Source organism: Hemicordylus capensis, chromosome 5 (assembly GCF_027244095.1).
Source record: "Hemicordylus capensis ecotype Gifberg chromosome 5, rHemCap1.1.pri, whole genome shotgun sequence".
Taxonomy (NCBI): domain Eukaryota; kingdom Metazoa; phylum Chordata; class Lepidosauria; order Squamata; family Cordylidae; genus Hemicordylus; species Hemicordylus capensis.
The window spans coordinates 175,267,832-175,292,700 of NC_069661.1; the positions used below are offsets into that span (position 1 = coordinate 175,267,832).

Consider the following 24,869-nt stretch of genomic DNA (forward strand, 5'->3'; position numbering starts at 1 on the left):
CTGGACCCATCCCTACAAAGGAAGAGCCAACATGAACATACACAAACCCCAACACACACCCCAGATCCAGGAGGGACACAGCAAATGCCCCCTGAGGCAGTTGCCAGATGCCAGTGAGAGCAGTTGCCAGATGCCCCCACAACTAGCCCAGGCACACTCCCCTCACCTCCCCGTCTGCTCGCTCAGTAGGTATGCAGGGCTGGGCCACCCATTAACGCTGGGCAAATGGCCACCCAGGCCACTAAGCTGGTGGCAAGGGCGATGACATGTGTCCCCAACCACAGCTTAGTCCAGTTGCCCCCGTGGTCACTGTGGAGAGGAAGACAAGCAGGCAATGGGAAGTATGCACCTGCCCTCCCTGCCACGTGTGCCGCCACCACCCCCTTCACTCTTGCTGTCGCCGCCCCATCGCCCCATCCCACCGTACAGCAGCATGGTTTGGGAAGGCAGAAGGGGGGACCTGCCCCCGCCCCCTCACCCTCCCCACAGCCTCCGTGGCACCTGTATAGTGTGTGTAGAAGGTTAAATGGAGAACCGCCCCCCCACCTGTGCAGTTCCACCTGGAAAGGACAAGGGTGCAGTTGCCTTGATGGTGGGTGGGTCAGGAAGCGTCACCTCTGAGGCAGCAGATGGAAGGAGAAACCGGTGGGTAGCTGCAGGCAAGGGCAGGGACACTCCTGCTCTTGTCCAGTGACTTGCAGGGGACAGGAAGGAGCACGGGAGGGCAGGGGCCTGTTTCCCCACTCACCCTGGGCACAGGACAGCCCCCCTCCCTGTGCCATCCTTATGGCTGTCTCTGCAAGTGGGGGAGGGCATGCATGCCCACTGGGTGTGTGTTCCTGCATCTATTACCAGCAACTGTTTCTAGACTGCCCAGGGGCTTGTGTGTAGGGTGGCATAAAACTGTGTTCAATGACTGCAGGACTAAATGCAGTTACTGTATAAATGAATAAATGGATGGATAAATAGGTTGTTGTGGCACACCCAGAGATATGTACTTCAGACAGTCAGGAAAGTGTGCATGTCAAATTGGCAGCGGCTGCTTCTGCAACTGCCGGGTTTGCCAAGCAATTGGATGGGGCTTGGGCCCCCTGCTTTTTAGAGGGCCAGTGGCCCTAATCCATGGGGGAAAGAGGTGGTCGTGTTGGCAACAGAGGCATATCTAGGGAGAATAGCGCCTTGGGCAGCCCTGAAATTGGCCCCCTGTCCAAACATCTGACACCCATCTTTCAAATAACTTTACCATAATATCAACTGAAAAATACAAGTCAAGCTCGTTAATCTTTTAATATTCCAAAAACTATTTAGCAGTAGACATAGCCAGACCAAAAAAGCTGAAAAACTACAGATTTCAGTATGCTGGGGCTCATGAAATACCCAAATACTATATGGAAGTGTACTTGGAAAACTAAACAGAAATGCCTGTCTAATTCTCTACTATGCATGTATAGCATCACTATTACATAAGTTTTAAAAATAAATGGAGAATTAGATTTTCCCCAGACACTCTGAAAATAATTAAAGGATTTGCAGAGTAAACTGTGTCACTGCTTGGAATATATTCTAGTATTCAAGAAAGACAGTTAAAATGAGAGAAAGAGAGCCAGAAACTCCCAGTGGGCCTTAATACTAAGGATTTCACACTGATTCAAAGACAAACTCACCATTAATAGCCATATTGTTAAGACACCACATTTAACTCACTTATTACAAGAAGCAAAGTAAGAGCAAATGAATACAATCCTAGCTCATAAGCTTCAGCTCAGTATTCACAAGCCCTGATTCTCTGTACATAGTGCCAAGCTAAATATGTGTACAGTGACTTATTTTTTTAAAAAAAAATTTTTAAAAATGGCACCCCCTTGAAGTGGCACCCAGGGCACGTGCCCTGCCTGCCACACCATAGATACGCCCCTGGTTGGCAGACATGGATTTTCCCCTTTGCGAAGCAGGGTCCATCCTGGTTTGCATTTGGTGACTACATATGTCATGCTGGAGAGTCAGCGTGGTGCAGTGGTTAGAGTGGTGGACTAGGACTGGGGAGACCCAAGTTCAAAACCCCATTCAGCCATGATACTTGCAGGGTGACTCTGGGCCAGTCACTTCTCTCTCAGCCTGACCTACTTCACAGGGTTGTTGTGAGGAAGAACTTATGTAGTACACTGCTCTGGGCTCCTTGGAGGAAGAGCAGGATATAAAATGTAAAATAAATAAATCATATGAAATATGTATCTGTGCAACTATTCCTCTTAGGGAATGGGGCTGCTCTAGGAAGGTCACCTGCATGTTTGCATGCAGAAGGGTCTGAGCTCCCTGCCTGGCATTTCCAGGTTGGCTGAGCGGGAATCCTGCCTGAGAGCCTCGGGAAGCCACTGCCAGTCTGTGCACAGTACTAAGCTGGATGGACCAATGGTCCGACTCAGTGGAAGGCAGCTTTTGATGCTCATATTTTCCCTTGGACTCATTTGCAAGGTGCCTGCCACTTTAAGGAAGTTTGAGTGAGTGCTCAGTGCTGTTGTTGGGCAGGCTTTTCCCAAGTGGTCTGCCTGCTTTGAAGGCCACTCTGGTATGCAGGCTCTATGGTAGAAAGGCAGCCTTCAGCAGCATTCCATGGCTTCACACGAGTACTGGGAGGAGGTAGGCAACCTCCTTTGCTTGCTAAATCTGGTTTTCGAGGAGGGGCTGGGAACTGGGTGACCCTCTTTTGGCAAAGCCATTAGAGAGCTTGGAAGGTTTCACTTTCACACAGGAATGCTAACCCCACCTTCAAACCTCAAGCCCTGTTTTTGCTGGTCGTGAGAATAGCCTCATTGACTCTCAAGCTCTGTATGTTTAAAAGCAGGAGGAAAGTTGCAAAGCACACATATACTAAAGAGATCCCTTTTCAACAGGTATTGATGTGGATGTTATCCAAGCTCCAATTTTTAGCAAGCCAGGACTACCATGTACCTCTAACTCTTGGATGTGTTTCACCAGTGTTTTTAGAGAGCCTGAAGAACATCTTGTTCTGGCCCATGCAACTGTACACTCAGCTCTGACTTGGAAGATGAGGATAAACTCATGAAGCAGTATCCCTGCTTGCCAAATTGGGTTGCAATCCTGCTAGCCTGTCAGCCAGCTCATTGCCTTTAATTCCAATACAGAAGCCCTAAAAACCATTGGGCTTGTTTACCATCTGCTGACAAAACCCATAGTTTGCAGTACCCACTTCCCTATGGGGTGGATTCTCTCCTGTTTTGAAGGGGTTGCATGTACTGTGCATAGAGCAGAATAGAGATATTGCTGATGTCTTGCTAGTGGGAGGTTTCAGGGCTAAAAGCAAGCCTCTCCCCTGCTATTTAACACTTCTATAGCCACTGGGGGAGGTTGACTGAAAACTTGGGCAAGGTATCAGCAGGACACGGGACTGTTTCTTACCTGTGTTAGCAGTTAAGATTCTGAACGAGTGCCTAGTCAGTTAATTGACTAAATGAAGATTAAACTCTGATCAATGACAAGTGCATTGGTGAGTGGCTCAGCAATCTGTGGAATTGAGCCCATTCTAGATTGGATTGCACTCCCCCTTATAGGTCTCCTTCAGAGTCTGGGACTCCTAGTGTATCTGGTTTTGCTTCTAGTGCCATCCAGAAGCAGAGGCCAGGGTTACTCTTTAGCAGGTTTAGTTAATGCACTAGTTGAATCCTTTTCTGGGAAAGGACAAGCTGTGCAAACAGCAGTGCAATAGTGTCATTGCCTTTAGCAGAGTCACACTGAGAACACTGCCTTCCTCCCTCAAAAGGAACACTGTGCAACAGTGGCAATGATCTAGAAAAGCTGTCTTACAAAAGCTTAGTCTTACAGATTCTATTAGACTTTAATAGCTATGAAAGGGTTACAACCATTTAATCTGTATAGAATAGAAAAGGGTAATGACATCAAATCATTTCAGATGCACAGTTCAAACAAAACCACAACTTTCAGAGAGATACATCTTTATTATCCAAGTTTCAGCATATTATGAGCAACATCTCTGTACGCTACCTTACTGTGAGCGAGCTGGAAGGCTCCTGCATGGTACATCAAGGTCATTGTCACAGCCTAGATATCAGTTTTAAAATGTTTAGTTAACTATAAATAGCAGCTGGTTCCAAGGCATGTTTACCCTTGGAGTATCCTTTCCATTAGAATTTTTTCCACGCATTTCATTAGATTTCTAAAAACAACTGAAAACAGTCTCAGCACCATGTGACTAAGTGTTGTAAGAATTATGCTAAATTCATGAGCCAATCTTACCCACCAAAAATTAGGTCCCCTTATGTTCTATCTACAGTACATAATATCCAGCTACACAGTAATATACATCACATCAGTTACTCTACATATGTGCAAGACAATACCAAAGAGGTTCCAACAGTCAAAAAGCCTCATTTCATGTTAAATGCTGCAATTATACTGAACAGGAATTAAATTTAGTATCAAGCTGAAGGTCTGAAGAGTTGCTCTAGAACACTTCACCCACATCAACTCTTTTATCCCGGCATTTGCTTCTAGCCTTTGTCCGAGCTTTGAATGCTGCAGAGTTGTACAGATGCTATAAAATATGAGAAATAGTGGTTATACAAAAGCTAAGCCAGTGCCAACATTCATCAAGTTACATTTGCTTACACCTGAAGACTGCCCAGAGCATATTTAGCACTGGTAAATGGTAGAAGTTAGAAAGATGTAAAGTCTTTTACTCAGTGAGCTTCACTTAAACACCTTCTGCACCGTTGTATATGACAAGTACTAAAGGGTATTAGTGTTCCATTGAGTTGGTATAGATTCCTGGCGACCACAGAGCCCTGTGGTTGTCTTTGGTAGAATACAGGAGGGGTTTGCCATTGCCATCTCCTGCACTGTATGAGATGATGCCTTTCAGTATCTTCCTATATTGCTGCCGCCCAATATGGAAACATACCAGTGGGGATTAGAACCAGCAACCTCTGGCTTGCTAGTCTAATCATTTCCTGCTGCGCCATTAGGCGTTAAGGGGTGGGTGGGTGTATTAATAGGCTCATCAAATTAAGGTGGACAATTGCAAACAGATACTTCCATTGAAGCAATTGTTATGACAGAATGAAGAGCTTTCCTGTTACAAACTTTCTTCCTATCTGGAAAATGATCTGCGATGTTACCCAACCCTGCCAACCACTGAACCTATGTTTTGGATTTCAACAGTCTGGGAAGAGACCATTTCTTAAGTTTACACATCATAATGGTTGTCAGCAGCTGCCTTTGTGCCACTCTCTGACAGCAGGTAAAGACCTTTTTGTTCGTCCAGGCCTTTTAAATTCTGATTTTCAACACATTTTAAAATGAGTTTTTAAGCTGCTTTATACTGTGTTTTGTATTTTCTTTTTACCTTTTTAATCTATGATTTTATGTGTTTCTTTTTGTATATTTTAATCCTCTGTTGTGAGCTGCCCAGAGAAAAAATTGTTATGGAGAGACTAACAAATAAAGTTTATTATTAATTATTATTAATACTATGGTATCACCTCTGTTCCAGATTAGTTCTTTCACTAGCAGAAAATTCTTTGTACGATCTTCTATGTCCCAGAGGTCTTCCACTATCAGTTGAGCAGCACTGTGGGGCAGCACAAAGCCACCTAGAAGGTGGAATCTTCTTACAGTACGTTAGTGCAATGCTAGTCTGTATATAAGCCAAGGCCTGTGCACTTCTAATGTGTATCTTTGTGGCCCTAAGGACTAATACTTGCTTTCCTTTAAAAAGTGGTTCTCAAGGATGCTGAATTCTGCACCTGATATTATGTTTTGTGCTTGCACAGGGGTGAGTTTTGGAATCATAGTGCGCACACACCTCCTATTATATCAGGGCTGCTCAAGTTCAGCCCTGCATATGTTGGCCTACAATTCCCACAATCCCTAGCTATGGGCCACTGGGCCTGGGAATTATGGGGGTTGTAGTCCAAAAAACAAACTGCAGGACCAGAGATGAGCAGCCCTGTATTATATACACATTAAAATTAGAACCACATGTAGCTTTACTAATGCTTCTTTTAGTCATTAGTTAACTAGGACAGAACTGTTTGTTAAAGACATTTCAACAAAGTGTATTTTACAAAGGTAGGCTTTATCTGTGATCTGTGTTGAAGGACAGGATGTCCACAAGGGTCTAGGTGCTAAATCTACCACCACCTTCTCTCTACCCCACCACCTTGATCACAAATATTCTGTTTCTCAGATTATATCAAAGTTACACAAGAGCATGGTGAAAGGAATTCATAGAGGCACTACTCATTTTCCTTGTACACCAGAAGTTACAGCATCTTCTGAAAACAGAGACCTGAGATGATCAAGATGAAGTTATCTGAAGTTTTCTGTTATCCACACAAAGCCCTAAGGGATCAAAGCCTACTGCAGACTCAGAAGTTTAGGAAGTAATCAAATCAATCCTTTACCCTATCTCTACTCTTTGCTTGCATTGCTGCTGCTCCTTCCTCCCCCCCTCAAATACAGGGGAAAGCCAAGCCTTATATAGGGCAGTGCTGAGCACACAAGTAGTTTTGCTTGTACTACTGCTCATTCTTGGAAGCTACAAGAGGTACAGGGAGAGCACCATGCAAGGGACAGGTTCAGTTTACCACTCAAGTACTTTTGCCCGAAGATGACTGCTGTGACGCTCAGGCAAATGGCAAATTACAAGGCAGCAACAGAGAAACCAGATAGTTTCACTTATCACAGAATGAGTAACATACCCTTTCAAAACGCGGTATCTTCATGGTTTTGAGAGCTGCCTCATCAAGCATCAGTGGTGGTCCAAGTTCAAAGACATTCCGAAGAAGCTCATTGGACTGCATAAAACAGAGTCAGAGTTGTACAACCGCTGTGCCATCAGTGTTCAGGGAATGCTGCCTAACAAGTCTAATGCCAAGGGTCCCAACTATAACTGTAGCCCTACTGTGTGTCTACAGGAAAATTTCTAGGCTTTTCCTACTAAACTGGGGTATAAGGAAATGATTTCTTGTTTCCTTATTCTAGTGCAGCCCAGCTTTCAGAAGTAACAGGTGAACCACTGTTTGCTTCTAGCAATGCACTAATTACAAACTAGACTCAAGGCAAGAAGTGTTTTAAGTAAACCTTTACCTGCAAGTGATATTGCATCCCAGTTCCTAGAATTTCCTTGAAAGTATCGTAAGTTTGTTTTTTAACCCAGCAGTCAATGTACATGCGCTCAGGTCCAAATTTTACAGTCTCTGTAGGGAAATCATGCTCCTGTCAAAAAAGAAAGGCGCAATGCCAAAAAAGCAATGTGGTTTTAGAGAGAAGTTACACAAGAGTCATTGCTTAAAGTACTGCCTGCTAAGCACACACTAGCTATCTTGCAATTTAAGACAATACAGTGGCTGATTTTTCAGGAAACATTCAACAGGACTCAAGTACTAAGCTCTATGCTAATAAAATCAACACTAAAGGCCAAATTACATATGATGTTGGAACTGCATGAACACATCTCCCGGTGATTTTTTTTAGCCAAATCAATCATCAAGGAGGGATTTAGATTAAGGTTGTGGTGCACCAGGATGGATTGCGGTCACTGCCAATAGCCCCAATCCAACCCCCCCTTTCAGCATCAGCACCCTGCTAACTTGGCAACCTTTTAATGTGGCGATTCTCTTTAATTAGCAGGGGGAGAATAACTGGCCCTATCCACCTCCAGCACAGTACTTCCAGTGACTGTTGCTGGTGTCTATCTTATGTTTCTTTTTAGGTTGTGAGCCATTTGGGGACAGGGAGCCATCTTATTTATTTTTTATTTCTCTTGTGTAAACCGCCCTGAGCCATTTTTGGAAGGGCGGTATAGAAACGGAATAAAGAAATAAGTAATAGATTAGCCATGAAGGAGACAACATGCATATATCTAGTACCTCCCTTATACCCACCCCCGCCCCAAATGAAACAGCAGAATTAGGCTGAAAACAGACTTCCCAGATACTGCTGTAGTCTTGAAACCTTATTAAAAATTCTAATCCTCTCCTTTGAAAATTATGCCTATAAGACTAAACTGTAAATATTTTTAATTGTTTGAATGTTTTTTTTCTATAACCAGAGAAAAAACATACAGAGCAGTTTCCCCCCATAATCTCCTGCAACCCTCTACAACTCCTCCCACCACCCATTTTATGACAGAAAAACCAACCTAGCCAAATGACTTGATTTACCAATTTCAGAGCTCTTCTAGTATTAATACTCTACTATTATTGCTACTCCCCCACCCACGACAGCAATTTGCTCTTTGCAAATCACTGAACTCTGGTGAATGAGCTGTATTTTTTTAAAAAAGAGTTATCTTCAAGAATGAGTTTTATTAAACATGGCTTGGCCTTAGTTAAAAAAAACAATATTGCCAGTAAAACTGGAAATTACACTGCCGTCGAGTGGGTGTCGACTCCTGGCAACCACAGAGCCCTGTGGTTGTCTTTGGTAGAATACAGGAGGGGTTTGTTTGTTTGTACATTTATATCCCGCTCTTCCTCCAAGGAGCCCAGAGCGGTGTACTACATACTTAAGTTTCTCCTCACAACAACCCTGTGAAGTAGGTTAGGTTGAGAGAGAGAGAAGTGACTGGCCCAGAGTCACCCTGCTAGTATCATGGCTGAATGGGGATTTGAACTCGGGTCTCGCTGGTCCTAGTCCAGCACTCTAACCACTACACCACGCTGGCTCACCTCTGCCATCTACTGCGCAGTATGAGATGATGCCTTTCAGTATCTCCCTATATCGCTGCTACCCAATATAAGTGTTTCCCATAGTCTGGGAAACATACCAGTGGGGATTCGAACCAGCAGCCTCTGGCTTGCTAGTCAAGTCATTTCCCCACTGCACCATTAGGTGGCTAATAACCAGCTTTTCATCGCTTTGAAAAACCAAGTCCATTTTAGCCTTTAACATCTTACACATCATTGCTGTTTACCTCTACAGCTCGCAAGACATCTCTGAAGACGGATCGTTGCTTTCTCTTGTCTACCTTTGCACGGTGCTTGTTTCCATCTGTAGCCAGAGCTCTCAATTTCTGTGTTAAAGGCTCCATATCTTCATAAAAGAAATCCTAGCCAGAGGAAAAGGGAACACAGTTGGCTGGCGTATGATATTGTAGGAGGGCTTAAGATTGAGGAATCTCCAAAGGTACTGAAATGTCAAATTTATTTCAGGTTTCATTTAGTTCAGACATCCAACAGTACAATGTATTAGCCTTCACTAAACACTACACTCAGCTTATCAGGACAATGAAAACTAGATATTTTAAGTAATCTCAAAGCCCTCCTCAAATTGGGACACTCTTTCAGAAGTCCAAAGGAGAACATAAAGTTTAGTCTAACATAATATAGTTAATGTTATATCTACTGGCACAGTCAATGATGCTTTGTGTGGGGATGAAGTCCTAACCTGGTTTAATTCAAGTAGCTATAAGTCAATATCTATTGAAGTGAGTCCAGGTTTTAAAGCATTCTGGTTAAACAGGTTCTCCTTTCATTTATGACCGTTGAAAGTAAGGCAGTAATTTGTTTCACCCGTCATCTCCTACACTGTTTGTATCAATGTTTCCAGGGGCAGTCCTGAGTGTCTCACATTTCCTTCCGCTTTCAACATCTGACCTCAACTTGGTGTCTTTCAACTCTGCCCAAGTTACATGAGCACATGCAATGTCAGCTGTTCCGATGATTCAAATGGCAGATTTACTAGTGATAGCTTACTGTATGTAGGCTTGAAAGAACAAGTAGGCTGTTGGAGCAAGGAAATGTAGATGACATGTAGGAGACAAATGTGAAAAAGTTGATGGTAATCAGATCAAACAGATGTCATTAACTAAAGTCAGACATCATCATAACTAATTAGGGATTTTACCATTCTGTCATTCCCTTCAAAATTAATGTTCCACAGCTCAGATTAAAATTGCAGCTCGAGTTAAAATTGATCAAATCAGAAGAGTACTTATACTGTGTAATGCACTGGGTGTTATGCCTCTTTTACAGTTATTCTTTCTCTTTTTTCCTATCCTGATAGGGAGTTTTTTCTGGCTACTTTCCCAAGACACACACATAGGTAAGCTGAAACGATTTTCCTCAATGTTCTCAAAGAAAACAGTAAAGATGTCAATAAAAGTACATTAAAATATAATAAAGCAAGTTACTAAAGTTTCAAACAATTAAACAGATTCATGAGAGCTTAGTTTATCATACAGGTTTATGACAACGGGGGTACAATTTGCACATATGAAATTAATTGATGCTTGAAGTCATGTTACTACATTTGATATATACAAGAGGACATAGTTGTCATGTCAAGATAAACAATGACTTGATCTTGCTCCATTGCAATTCTGATTTCTGTAGATCACTGATATACTGTACTGATATTCAAGTCAAGTCAAGTCAAGTTTTATTTACGGTCCTAGACCAAACAAGATATTCAAGGAAAATATGAAGTTCTGACCCAAATGTTCTAGGAAGGCCTATGGAGACTTAATCTATCACGCTTCCATTTAGAGGATTGTTTTCCATAAACAGTTAAGTGGTGATTTCTACATATAGTCCTGTTTTTCAGCAGAACCCAAATACTACAATACATATCAAACACACTGCAAAGATACCACCCCTATACCTCTCTATGGTTCCTTGAACTTACACCATCTGTTTCTCGTGCCATCTCAAACAGAAGAGCCAATGTTTCACCAGCAGCAATCCTCATGTTTACGTTGTCACTGGACAGCAGAATGGGAAATTTATGCAAATGCCTAGAAAAGTGACGAACATCTTATCAATCTGTACAGAATTATTTAGCACAAAGATTAGACTTAAAAGTACCATTCCCAAATAGTTTCTTAAGAAACAGAATACACACATTTCAAGCTTTTTCTTCACTTCACTCATTGGGCAGATGGTCAACAGAAGGGTCCAGGCCAAGAGAGCACTGATGTGAAGAGATGTGCTCTGAGTGCTGGAAATTCCATTCAAATTCCTCTCCTTTTGATAGGATTTTGTGAAGATATTTTCCAGGCATTCCATAGTTGAATATAATTCCTGGTTTAAAAAAAAAAAATAGCCCAAGAAAGTGGCTAAGTGGGATCAAAATTCATGTAACAAAACTTAAGATTATTACAATAAAATTATAAATAATTATACTTACTGTGATATCATCAGTGGCAATAAAGCAACAGACTCCTAAGCAGGTGGCACACTGGACAAAAGAAAGATAGTATTTTTACTATTACTTACATACACTACAACCACCAACGTCTAATGGTCTCCTTTAGATGATTCAATTCTATTTTAAATTTGCCTAAGTCAATTAACATTCACCTAGGAATATAAACTTGTCAAAGAGCAGCAACATGGCCAGTCATTTACTTTTTCAGTCAAGTATCGCTTGTACATGGCACTCAGACTAACACTGCACATATGCTACAGGGCACAGGCAATTTTTGTTGATCTCCCTTTCCTGCTGAAGTCCACTGTGCCTCCTGAAAACATGTCACAGAAGGTCACACAACCCTCAAGGCCATATTTTTGGGAGGCACAGTTGGCCACAAAGGGAGGAGGAGATGGACAAAAATTGTTCTTCTGTAGTGCATGCAGCATTATGGGAATTACATTAGGATACAGAGGGAAGGGGAGATTGGCAAAATCTGTAGGACACACAGCATTAAACTGGATATCAGTCAATATTTTTGCAAATAAATTACTTTACAAGAAACAAAGGATATATTGTGGACATTTAAGAGTACTACTAGGTTACACCAATACTTTATTCCTGTCTTGGCCAGATCTGGATGAGTGATACTGCCACTCCTAGCCAAATGCTCACTGTTTGCTGACTGGCTGAAGCTTTAATGTTTCCAACTATTATTTGTTTACCTGCATGAAAATAATGCAGGAAGCATTTTGAGTCACTGACCCTAATTTTACAGTCAATTATTCTGCAACATCAAGTAGAGGTGTGCACGGAACCGCGGAGCTGCGGTCTGGCACTGGGGTGGGAGGTTCTAACAAAGTACCGGGGGGGCTTTACTTACCCCCCCAAAGAACGTGACCGAATTCTTTTGAGTAAGCGGGCAGCATACCTCCCTGCCGCCCGCTTCATTCCCCCTCTGGCGCGGCTCTTCTCCTTTAAATTCATCGGGCGGCAGGGTATCTTCCAGTCCCTGCCGCCCGGCTCTTCATCAATGCCCCCGCTCGGCTGCCCCCTGTGCACCCCCAAGACCCCTGCCGCCCCTTCCCTTCCCATTTCAAGGGGTCGGCAGGAGAACTCCCCTGCCGACCCCGTCCCCTTCCCCGGCTGCGCTGCAAATGGCTTCTAGGAAGCCTTTTGTGCGCCTGCGCAAAAGGCTTCCTAGAAGACATTTGCAGTGCAGCCGGGGAAGCGAGCGGACGGCAGGGAGTTCTCCCGCCACCCGCTCGCTAAAGTTTACTTTAGTACTTTAGCGAGCGGGCGGCGGGAGAACTCCCTGCCGTCCGCTCGCTTCCCCGGCTGCACTGCAAATGGCTTCTAGGAAGCCTTTTGCGCAGGCGCACAAAAGGCTTCCTAGAAGCCATTTGCAGCGCAGCCGGGGAAGGGGACGGGGTCGGCAGGGGAGTTCTCCTGCCGACCCCTTGAAATGGGAAGGGAAGGGGCGGCAGGGGTCTTGGGAGTGCACAGGGGGCAGCCGAGCGGGGGCATTGATGAAGAGCCGGGCGGCAGGGACTGGAAGATACCCTGCCGCCCGATGAATTTAAAGGAGAAGAGCCGCGCCAGAGGGGGAATGAAGCGGGCGGCAGGGAGGTATGCTGCCCGCTTACTCAAAAGAATTCGGTCACGTTCTTTGGGGGGTAAGTAAAGCCCCCCCGTACTTTGTTAGAACCTCCCACCCGAACCAAAACCACGCGCGTCCGGACAGGTCTGGAGGCCTTTAGAATGGCCTCCGAACCGGTCCGTGCACATGCCTAACATCAAGTGAAGGCAAATAAGGAGCAAACACTCCTTCATAACCATTTAAGATGCGCAAAATAAGACAAATGGAACTACAAAAGGAACAGAAACAAATATTTAACCAGGGAAATATTCTAGCATCTCAAGCTTAAATGTATGTATTAATTCAATATGTATGAAGATGTGTTATATTGTACAACTTTTAAATGCCAAGTATTTATTTATACTTACAGCTTGCCTGGCTTGAATACTAGCTGCCCCATCACCAAGTATCTTCTTCAGAATTGGTGCAAGGGTCTTAATGATCTCCTCACTTTCAATTCCTGACCCCAACTGCACACAAAGCAGACAAGCCAATCCTGCTGCTGCACACTGTTCATCATTCTTGCCTACACATACAGAACCAATAATGATATGTCACAACGGTCTCAAAGCACAACAATTGGATATTAGTTCACAGGAATAAATAGGTATATATTACCTTTCTTTATACAGCGTTCAATGCAATCTGTTAATGTCATTCTCCTTTCCAAGATGAACTCGTACAGTATTTTAGAAGTCAAGGCATTTTTAAGACCTTCAAGAGCTGATTGCCGTGTCTTTGCACTATGGGGAGGAAAAAAAAGGATCATGTAAATATTAGTTGAAAAAGACAGGTTGCTTACCTGTAACTTATTGTCTGGAGATGAACCATTGTCATTCATGAGAAATGGGGCTACTGCGCCTACGCAGGGACCTTCCAGATGGATTAATTAGCTCCTCTCTGGTGCCCCTCCCTGCCGTGCATGTGCTCGGTGCCTTCCTTTTCCTGGCAGTTGGCTGCCATTTTGATTCAGTTTCTTGCCATTTTGATTCAGTTTCTTGCAGAGTGCCTGATGCTCAGACATTTTCCAAAGTGCCCAATCAACTTTTCATACAGGTAAGTCATCTGTCAACTTCTTAAAACTGTAGTGGGGAGCACAGGTGGGTCTTCATGACTGACAATGGATCACCTCCAGATCATAAGTTACAGGTAAGCAACCTGACTGTCTGGAAGTGATCTGTTGTCATCATGCGGAATGGGTGACTAAACAGCTTCCCCCACCATGGCAGAAGATGCAGCCATTCCACCCACTACTCCAGGACTCTCTTCAGTACTTCTCTTCCAAACTTGGCTTCAGCAGCCATGCATAAGTCTATGGCATAATGCTTTATAAAAGGCATGTGTGTAGTCCAGGTGGCAGCAGTACACAGGTTCTTAAATCAGAGACCAGATAGGTGAGCCATTGAGGTAGAGTATGCTCTTGTAGAGAGTGCCTTAACTACCTTCGGTGGTGGTTGGCTTTGTAATTTATATGCTGAAAAAAATCAATTGAACTAACTAATGAGATAGTCTCTGTCTCGATACTGGCATGACCTTAGTCTTGCCTTTGAAGAGTACAAAGAGCAATTTCATACATCGAAATTCCTTTGTACTATTTAGGTAATAGAGAAGGCAGTGCCTAACATCCAAGGTATGTAAGGTCTGCTCCAGGCAAATCTGTGGTTGTTGGAAAAAATGATGGGAGGGTGATGTTTTGATTTAAGTGGAATTCCATTACCACCATAGGTAAGAAAGACAGATCAGACCCTGTACCCGAACACTGTGCTTCCTATGGCGAACCGTAAGTACTTCCAGTGGTTGCGTTGAATCTCGATGTGAAAATGCATGTCCTTGAGATCTAACATAGCAAGCCATCCCTCCCTGGCAAGGAGTGGAAGGATTCCCTGCAGCGTTATCATGCGGAACTTGCATGTATCGATGAACTGATTGAGGCCGCGGAGATCCATGATTGCCCTGACCCCACCATTCCGCTTTGGAATGAGGAAATAATGCGAGTAGAATCCCTGCAGCTGGTCTGTCCACCATACTGGTACTATCGCTCCCTTGTCCAACAGAGCTTGTTTCTCTTCCCATAAGGCGGGAGTTGGGGGAGTGATTTTTCATACCCTCAAAGCATGGCAAAGTTTCAAATTCACTTGCGTAATCCAAGTTGATAATTCTTAAGACCCACGGTCTGATGTTATCTGGTGCCATGCTGGAGTATGACTGGCTAATATGATGACACAAGTGTTAAGCCAAGAGGTGTTATAGGCCTGCCACTGGCAGCCAGCATGTTGGTGTTGAATACCCCGGCAGGTGATGAAGCAATGGGGAATCAAAGGGACGGTTTGGAGGCATCCAGGACGAAACCCCTGATTCCTGTTCCTTTGACCAAAGCCCTTATGGTATGGCTTGTACTGTTTCTTTTGTTCTTCACGGTCCTGGTAACAATAGCCAGAACGTTGTCGACTGAAGTTCTGGTAGCGGGAAGAGCTTTGCACTGTCATCACTGAAGAAAAAAAAGTTTTCACCGTAAATCGTGATTTCTTTAAAGTTTCCATAGTTGAGTCAGTTGAGTTGCTAAAGAGACCTTTGCCATCGAATGGTAGATTTTCAATGCGGTCTCTCATATCATTTTGCAACGTTGAAGAACATAACCAGGCATGACACCTGAGGGAGACTGCGGTAGTCATTGACCATGATTCAGTCTCCGCCATGTGTTTAAAAGTACTTACCTGCTGCCTGATAAGGTCACCCGACTTGCTAAGTATTTCTTCATATTTAGTAGTCTTGAATTCCTCCGGTTTTAATGAAGAGAATTCCTTTAGTAAAGAGTCCCATAAACTGTGATTGTAACAAGCCATGCAGGCTGCATAGTTCGCAAGGCGAATGGAGAAGCTCGCAGTTGAGTAAATGCAGCATCCGAACACATCCAGTTTCCCCCCCTCCTTATCTGAAGGTATGATATGATGGTGGCCCGATTTAGATGAGGCTGCACATTCTATTACTAAAGAGTTTGGAGTTGGGTGCTTCAAAAGACAACCATACTCCTCCTCTTGAATATGGCACAGGCCTTCCAGGCACTTGGTAGAAGTCTGTAAAACCTCCTAAGCTGTATTGGGCTGCTTCTGAAATAGCTGGCAGAATGGGTAAGGCAACAGGCTGTGTTGATTGCAGCGTGGCCATCATTTTGTAAACAGGGTCCTCAAGGTCTGGTGTTGGTTGTTTATTTCCAAACATAGAAACTGTGCCATTTGTTGTATCATTTTTGTGTAGGACATCTCTTTGTTAGGTGAGGGAGATAATTTCGGGGGAACATCCGAGGGTAGATCTGAACATCTGAGGGATGTTCAAATAGATCTGAGGTATTTCTCCATCATCAGTGTCAGGTTAGGACGAATCAAGATGAATCGTCAGATGGTACAGGGACCTCCTCCGGAACGGTTTCTGGAGCCCCTAGTGGGTGAGAAGGTGGAGGTGGATGATGTCCCTCTCCAGCCGGATGTGGAGCAATCGGACACGGAGGCACAGATGGCACCACAGGTTCAGCAGGTACATTTACAGGAAGAGGGGTTGCTTGAACCCCTTGGGCTGCTTCCACGAGCACCACAGGGGGAAGATGAGATGGAACAGCATGTCGAGGAGGCAGAATGTGGTGCCGTGCAGGAACAGTTTGCTGACGCACAATGTGGCCCTGTAGCATCTGCTGTGCTCTCCACAATTAGAATTCTGCAAAGTCCAACTGGGTTGCTGGAGACAATGTGTGTCTAAAACCACACCCATTGAGAAGATCCTTTTGTGGCATCATAGATTGTGGAGGAAAGAAAGTAGCGGATGGTCTCCACAAAGATGTAGTAGTGGTGGGTGGCAAAGGGGCCGTGGGAACAGCCGGTCACACAGGCTGAAAAGTGGAGAGACCTGATGCAGCTGTTGTCACCATAAAAGGGGACATCAAAGGGGTTTTCAGAGTTGAATCCCCATTAGCTCGTGAATCGACATCTAAGCCACCACTTAAAAATCCCTGGAATGCAGATCCAGAAGGGGTACTAGTGAAATAGTCCAACATACTCATCAATGATTTAGCAGTGCTCTGATTGAAGAGGTATCATCCTCATTGTCAAATAAACGCAGCGGAGAACACACAAGTGTCTGTGCCGGTGATAATAACAGACGCTTGTAGGAGTGCGGAGGAACCGCTGCCAGTGGTGAACTCAGAACATTCCGGTGAGCCAATCCATAGTCTACCTCAGTTATTGATGCCGAAGGTGTCGGCATCAAGGTATGCACCGATATTAATGTTGACATCAGTATCGATATTGAGGACGATGTTGACAGGCCCAATGGAGGACCAGTAGGTTGCAGGGCTACTCTCAATGTCAAGGGAATACACAACGAAGCCTTCATCTATGTCCACGAATCTCGATATTGAACCGTTGTGGGTGAAGGAGTTCTTGATCCAACGGACGCAGAGTCTTCAATTTATGCTTCTTTGGAGGTGGAGAGTGGGTATCAGAAGAGATTCGGTGCCACTTGTGTTTTTTTACGGCTAGCATCGGACATTCTTGGTTTCTTAAAGGATCTCTTCCGTGTCAGTTGCCGGGATTTTAGACTGTACGTGCACAGACCCCAGCTTCAACATTGAAGCCATCGATGTCGAGTTCGGTGCCGAGCCAATAGCCACTGATGTCCACTCCGGTCTCGGCATCGGAGGACGCAAGGCGTCGTCAAAAGACCGCTCTGAGGCGCAAGGATAGATTTTTCAAAGTTTTGAAAAGGATTTACAGATCCTACAGGTGGCAGAAACATGCTGTTCACCCAAACACAACAGGCACAGTTCATGTTCATCAGTGGTAGGCAATTTCACTCTACATTGAGAGCAATGACTGAAAGTAGTTTTCTTTCTCTCTGCCCCGTCCATTCTATCGGCCAAGCTGTAGAATCCCAACAAACAAATCTGATGTCCAGAAAGCAAAGAATAGTCAACTCACAGTCTGTAGTCAAAATCTGTAATTTCAAATCCAATAACTCTCCCCCCCACCCCAATACTGAGGAGCAATAACCCAAAGGTCTTGATGCATCAGTGGTCAAAAACAAACTGAATCAAAATGGCCCCCTGACTGCCAGGAAAAGGAAGGCGTCAAGCATGTGCATAGCAGGAAGGGGCACCAGAGAGGACCTAATTAATCTATCCGGAAGGTCCCTGCGAGGCACAGTAACCCCATTTTTCATGACAACAATGGGTCATTTCCAGATGTATAAGCTACAAATTTCAAACTAATTTTTCTGCAGATGGTTTAGATTAAACACTTCTCCCCTCTTATTGAAAAACCTTATGGCAAGTCAGAGACATAATATATTGAGCATTTTGAAAAAAGTATTTTAAGTCAAGCTTTGATAAAGAAGCTTGACACTCAACTCAGCTTAGGACCAAGACTTCCTCCCACAAATGCCACTTTTTCACACTATTCCTTAACCTCTTAATGGCACCCTAAGATACAAACTAAAATGCATATACAGCTCCTCTTTCCCCTTTTCTGGCAGATGGAGAGACTCCACAGCTTCAGAAAAAAAGAATATAAAATTGTGAATAAAAAGAATGAAGTAGATGCAGCAAGAAAATTAACTCTCAGACATTTCCTGGCATGTGCAGAGTTTCATTAGAAAATGTTACTGGTGGCAACATCTACTGCACATTGAATTGCTTCTTGAACCAATTGTTTCTTGAAGCAGTGGTGGGCTAAATAATCATGAACTGAAAACACCAAAAAACTATTGTGGCACAGGATTCATTCCTCGTGAAAAAGGCAGCCAGAACGAAAATATTGTATCTGCTATGAATACCCTCATCTAGTCCAGACTGAGACAGTAAAGGATTATTTATTTACTTATTTTTGGAAGGGCAGTATAGAAATCAAATCAAAAAATAAAGTTTATTTAATGCATTTCTATACCACCCAAAACGCAAGTTCTCTGTTTATTTGTACAATATAAAGCAGCACCTCCCCCATCAATTCATAGAATTCACCATCTTGTTCAGGTAGCATCCTCTGCTAGTAGAATGCACTATTGTAAGTTCCCCGTGATCCATGGGCTGTCTAAAAAACACACAATCTGAACAAGTTCCAAGCAGAACTAATGGAGTCTATTTAGCACTTCTTTAAACATGGTTACTCACCTGAGACTGCATCCCATGTGTTGCAAATCTGGTTTGTATTGGACTATCAGCATAAGAGTTACACAAGGGTACTACCTATACTTTGAATGGCTGCCACCTTAAGGAGGAGGTAACTAATCGACCAAAACACCTCCTCACAAAAACCCAAACCCTATCAGGACTTCCTCCTATGTGCTGTGAATGGCTTTTATTAAACTGCAAACACAAAAAGGCACAGAGGGGGAAACACACCTGAAAAACTGCACAGATGTGGTGGTCTCATAAGCCTTCCTTGCTTTCAGACAGTATGCTAAAAATAATGTAAGCCAACTTGTCAGGCAACCCTCATCCCCATACCTCTTGTCCATTGTAAGATCAATTAGTCCCTTCAGTTTGTATTCAAAATCTTCTTGTGCTGCTTCTTCGTCCACTTCAGGTGCTACACAGAAGTGAAAGAACTTGAGTGTTAAGATGCTCACTATTAGAAGTTTTAATCTATAGGGTCTAAGCATGAGATTAAGCTGGTTTTACAGCAGTAAACATGAATTGTTCCCTTTACTAAGCAGAGTTCATCTGGGTTTGGATTTGGATGGGTTATTACATGCAAGTGCTGTCTACATCCCTTAGGGGATGAGGACATAGCTAAGTGACCGAGCATCCGCTTTGCATGCAGAAGGTTGTAGGTTTGATTTCTGGTATCTCCAAGTATGGCTGCGAAAGAGTGCTGTGAAACTTTGAAAAGCTGCTGCCAGACTGTATAGGCAATACTGAGCAAGATGGGCCAATGCTCTGACAGTATAAGGCAGCTTCCTATGTTCCTAGCTGCACAGCTATCTCACCACAATCAAAAGAATCAAAATTAGCATTCTAATTTTTTTTACACACACCATATGTATCTGGTTTTTATCTCCATAACCATAGGGTGGTTCTTTGAAAAACAAGAGCACAGGATTTCTGCACAACTCCTTACAACCATTTCCACTTCACACCTATTTACTCAATTTATTAAATCCCCTAGATATCAGAAGGACATGTTGAGCATATCACTACCTCAGCAAGACATGCAATGGTTTACTCATGTTAACTGTTTTAACTAGCAGTTGTGTGTGTATAAAAAACCCACTTTCAGAATGTGTAACTGGATACCAGAGTACTGAGGACTATGTTAGCAATCAAAGGCTCTCAAAACTCTTAAGATTTCTACATGAGTTTATAGTGCAGGCATTAACATTAGAGGCAAGTAATTCAGATCACTCCGAGGACTACTTTTAGCAATTCAAGAGGGTCACATTGTTTTGTTCTGGGGAAAAGTGCTTAATTTTTTTTAACTTGTTTTTAAAAACTCATCCCTGTATTCCACAGCACACACTCTTCACTCTATCACCACAGGAAGAATATAGATTTTATGATGCAGTGTCATTTAGGCCATGTGATCATCCTTCACATTTCTATTCAGGTATTCTGAAAAAGTGTATTCTGTCAGATTCCACTACTTTTCAATCTGAAGAAAGCAGCACAACCACAGTTCTTCACCCTTATCTTTCAGTTAAACCCTGCCTCCTCTTCCCTTTACACCTCACTTCTCAAGTATTCCTTTTCTTCCTGTAACTTCTCTTTGCACAAATAGCTTACTCCCTCTTTCCCCACTCCATGGGTCTCTGCATCTCCAATGTTACCTCCCGCTTTCTCACATATCTTCATACTCTATATTCTCTGTGCCCCCATCTCTCAGTCCACTCTCATTTTCTTTTTCCATTCTGTTTTGCTCCACCTCTGATCTCACTCACTTCTCTCTAGTCCTCAGTGAGTTCAGTGAAAAGTGTACATGCTTTCACTCTTCAGCCATTGATACCAGTGAAGGGAGTCACTGGTGCATGTGCATAAAGGCAAACTGACTGCAAAAAGCTGGAAACAACTGGTGCCAACTCCACCATATACTTCTGAGCCCAGGGAGAAGAGCAACAATACAGTTGTCATGATGAAGGCATTTTCCCCATGTTAATATTCATTTTTAATAGGTTCAAGCAGGGCTTCCAATGTTTCCACAAAGATGTGGTAAAGGGTTGTAATATTTGGCAGTATCTCAGAGTACTGTAAGTTCAGGAAAGCAATTACTTTCTGGGGCTCACAGCTATATGCAACCAGCATTAGATGCTTTTAAATAAAGACATTTATTACTTTGGAATAATAAAGTACACTGCATTCTGCCCACCTCAAGCTTTTTGCTAAGTAGGAAGTATTTAGGATCAACACTATTTAGTAACAGGAACCTAAAATTTACATACCATCCTCAGTGACGCTAGCAGGATCACTGAAGCCACTGCAATGGCTCATAGTTTCAATTGATGTATCTTCATCACTGAAAGGCTGCATGTTTCTGTGCTGGGCACCTAGAAAAGAAACATTTTTAGTAGTCAATGTTAATACTGGGATATACTTTCAACTGTCTGCCCCCAATGAGGCAGCCAATGTAGTGCAATAGATTGGGGAGGCTAGATTCACACCCCTACTCAGTCATGGAGTTCACTTGGGCTGTGCGCAGTGCACTCTCTCTCTCTCTGCCTAACCTACTCCATAGGGTTGTTTGAGGATAGAAAGAGGTAACCCAGGTATGCTAACCTGAGCTCCATGGAGCAAAGGCAGGATATCAATACAAGTAGTAGTAACAGTACTAGTACTAACAAGTAGTAGGTGGGAAGTCAGCATGGTGTAGTGGTTAGAGAGCTGGACTAGGACCAGGGAGACCCGAGTTCAAATCCCCATTCAGCCATGATACTTGCTGGGTGACTCTGGGCCAGTCACTTCTCTCTCAGCCTAATCTACTTCACAGGGTTGTTGTGAGGAGAATCTTATGTAGTATACCGCTCTGGGCTCCTTGGAGGAAGAGCAGGATTTTAAATGTAAACAACAACAACTTTCTATGCCAAATAACCAGGAAGCAATTGCAGGTACAATTAGCACTGAGAAGACAGACAAATTGACTTAACCTGCCACCTATGTCAAGTGATTCAGCAAACCACAAAGGTGTTCTGTTTGCTTGATTTGGTATTGCCCCATCTTTCAAAGCATACCGTATTAGTACCATCTGTACATAAGGACTGAAATCCCTTTAACTTCCCAATATTCATACCTCGTATATCTAGTACAGCAGATGCAACACAGAGGGACCAAATGCAACATCACAAGGAAGAGAAATACTTTGCTTTAGATTGCGAGCTCCTTCCTATGTGAGCTACTGTCGATATCCCGCGTGGTAGCACACTCATCCGGTCTTTCAGACCACCAGGCGCCGCCGGCTATCGCTTGCTCCTCCCCTAAGCCACTCAGCACAGCAGCACCAACAACTCCAGTGTCTTCTTCCCGCGCTGGTGTGACGCAAAGGGCGGGAGCGGGGAAGAAAGGGATCGCTCAGAACCCGGATGTCAAGCGCGGGTGAGATTCAACCAGCCACGCGCGATGCTATTTACAACCGGGGCGAGGCTGGAGAAGCATATAAAGCTGGGAGGGGGTGGAGTGGAGCGAGTTAGCGGGTGGCTCCGCCCAGCAAAGTCTCTCAGTCGCCCAGTGAATTTTGCTACAAACAACATTCAAAGGGAAATGGAGAGGCGAGAGCAGGTTGTTTCTCAAAGGAGAAATTTATCTTATCGTTTTGCATCTCACAAAACACCAAGTAACATAACATGCCGTATTTGCAGACCTTAATGGTTTAGCTTAATCTTTGGAGAATTTAACACAAGTATTATTGGGTGGCAGGGCTAGAAAATTACTAAGTGTATAAAAACAGAACAAATCAAAACTGAACTGCTTGGACAACAAAGCTGTCTGGGGGCTTCTTTTTCAGTCCTATCAAGCAATACAAAGCAACAAATACCACTGGATTAGGCAGCTCCATGTTCACTGCATCGTCCTTGTAGCAGGTTAGCTTTGTACTATCAATTGCTTTGCAACCACCAGATATTTGTGCCTCTGTGATTCCTTCTTAATACCCAATATCTCCCAAGAGTATCAGAGTAACCGATTGTGGATTTGACTGCACAGCTTTTCACAGTTCCAGTTCTCATATTTTCCTTAGCAATAAGCAACACCTTGTTAGCTTCTCTAACTGTTAATAATACAATCACAGCCAAACGCTGACTTTCAAACCAGTAGAACCAAGCAGAGCTACAGTGAGATTCTGATCCATCAGGCAGATCTTTCCCCAAAGATACAAAAAGGGCCCTTTCTCTTAAGAACTTATGGTGAAGTTTTGAGGCAGAGAAACATACCCAAGTAACTTAACCACATAATTCAACTACTTCACCACAGAAACTTAATGCTCCGGTCTGTACCAGGAGGCTGGACCCTCTGTCAAGGAGCTCAGAATCTAAAATATAACATTGACCATGTTAACTTTTTAATTTAGTTATTGAAGGAGAGAAGTCTGACCTAATTAATATTAGTTTGCTAACAGACCTTGGATTTTCTATTGTCAAGCAAGGAAGATAGAGTACACTTTGTGACCCTCAACAAGCGAGGTACAGGAAAATCAGGGAACCAAAAATGAAGGAAGCAAAAACATTTAGTTTATACCTTATCTAAAGTGAAACCGATATCTTCAGAAATCAAATACTTAAGGTTGAACTGTATCTCTGAATTCCACAACTAGTACAAACTAAGTTCTTTCCTACACTTACCATATGCAGTGCTTCAATATTTCATGTCAAGCTTTTTGCACAATATTTTAACCAGTACTCAAACTCTGCATCCTCAAAGCTAGTCATATGGCCGATAGGTTTACTACTGGATCTTGGCATTCTCAAGTGTTGCCCTATAGATAAGTACATTCCTTAAAGGTGATGATCAATCTAACGCCGGAGAGCTTATACCTGTTTCTTCTAAGAGTTTGAAATACTGGGCACACCGATTACTATTCAACTAGCTAATAATACATTCCCCCGCCCCCTCCTGGCCCGGTCTCCTCTCTCCCGCCTGCCTCCCCGGCCGCCGTTCCCTCCCAAGGCAATGGTTGGAACTCATAGCAGGCATCCAGACGCATCCCCCATACTGGGACATTACGTCAGCACGAACACACGTCCCGAGTTTACTGCCTCATCACTTGACTGCCAACTCTCATTCAGCACTGTCACACGAATAAAACCATGCTCGTGATCCCATAAAACGCCCCCGGGATGCTATTTTTAAGTCAGCCGAGTTGAGACCTGCTTTAATGCCATGGCTTTATGAGCCATAATGGACAGGAGTTCAGGCTTAAGGGGCAACACAGGAAAGAGCTAGGTAGAGCCCAGCCAGACCACCGGGCCACAGGCCATGCTCTGTAGGTGTCTGACTGGCACAGGAGACCACCACAGAGCGCGGGTCTTACGTAGGAAACCACGAGATGGCGTCTGCGTCACCCAGGTCACAGAATCAGTCTCTTCCCCCCACCCTACTCTCCCCGGACAACATGACGGGTCTCGTAGTTCCGTTCGGCAACCCCTCCGCAAGAAAGCCGGGGGGGGTGTCGAACTACAGCCCCCAGAATACCTCACGGCATAAACGCATGCGTGCCAATTCTCTCACCTGATGTTCCGCGCGAGTTCCCCCCTGCTCGCCGCTTCGACTTGGGCATGACGGCGGCCTGTTCCAGCAATAGCTCCGCGCGGCTTCTTCTGGCGCTCCCTCACCGGGGTCGGTCTGCGGCTTGGTTTTTGGTCCCCCCCAAGCCCGGGCGGCAGTGACAATCAACCGATGGAAGAGCAGGAGCGCTTTTTACTATAGAAACGTCTGTGTGAGGCCGGCTTTCCGGACCGAGGCAGCGGATGTGACTGAGGAAGGCAGGTGATAGACAAAGCTGTAGCAGCAGCGGCAGAAAACCCCGTGGATGCCTGTGAACGGAATCGATACATGTTTCTCCTCTCAGACGCCAGGAACTAAAGGCGTAGGGGTGCC

The 24,869-nt window shown here is 44.0% G+C and overlaps 1 protein-coding gene across 3 annotated transcripts; it reads right to left on the reverse strand.

Annotated features, from left to right (window-relative positions):
- Window positions 1-3,954: 3,954 nt before the first annotated feature.
- Window positions 3,955-24,847, reverse strand: IFRD1 (interferon related developmental regulator 1). Of its 3 annotated transcripts, none has more exons than XM_053253867.1 (12): window positions 24,501-24,847; window positions 21,227-21,331; window positions 19,299-19,380; window positions 13,427-13,551; window positions 13,177-13,334; window positions 11,167-11,217; window positions 10,882-11,060; window positions 10,666-10,774; window positions 8,954-9,088; window positions 7,126-7,254; window positions 6,738-6,833; window positions 3,955-4,570 (listed from the first exon to the last, which is right to left on the reverse strand). In XM_053253867.1, exons 1-12 carry the CDS (start codon window positions 24,547-24,549, stop codon window positions 4,481-4,483), a joined length of 1,308 nt encoding a protein of 435 aa, XP_053109842.1. In that variant the 5' UTR covers window positions 24,550-24,847; the 3' UTR covers window positions 3,955-4,480. The 3 variants fall into 3 exon arrangements, with proteins under 3 accessions (XP_053109842.1, XP_053109844.1, XP_053109843.1); XM_053253869.1 differs by lacking the exon at window positions 24,501-24,847 and adding an exon at window positions 24,304-24,326; XM_053253868.1 differs by lacking the exon at window positions 24,501-24,847 and adding an exon at window positions 22,072-22,298.
- Window positions 24,848-24,869: the final 22 nt, after the last annotated feature.

Bases quoted from the DNA above. Each gene is read 5' to 3' on its own strand.
- IFRD1 (XM_053253867.1), bottom strand. From the start codon at position 24,549: ATGCCCAAGTCGAAGCGGCGAGCAGGGGGGAACTCGCGCGGAACATCA. The intron at 11,218-13,176 runs GTAAGTATAAAT...TCTTTTGTCCAG, and splicing joins GTATTCAAGCCAGGCAAGCT to TGTGCCACCTGCTTAGGAGT. The intron at 4,571-6,737 runs GTATGTTACTCA...CATATTTTATAG, and splicing joins AGATACCGCGTTTTGAAAGG to CATCTGTACAACTCTGCAGC.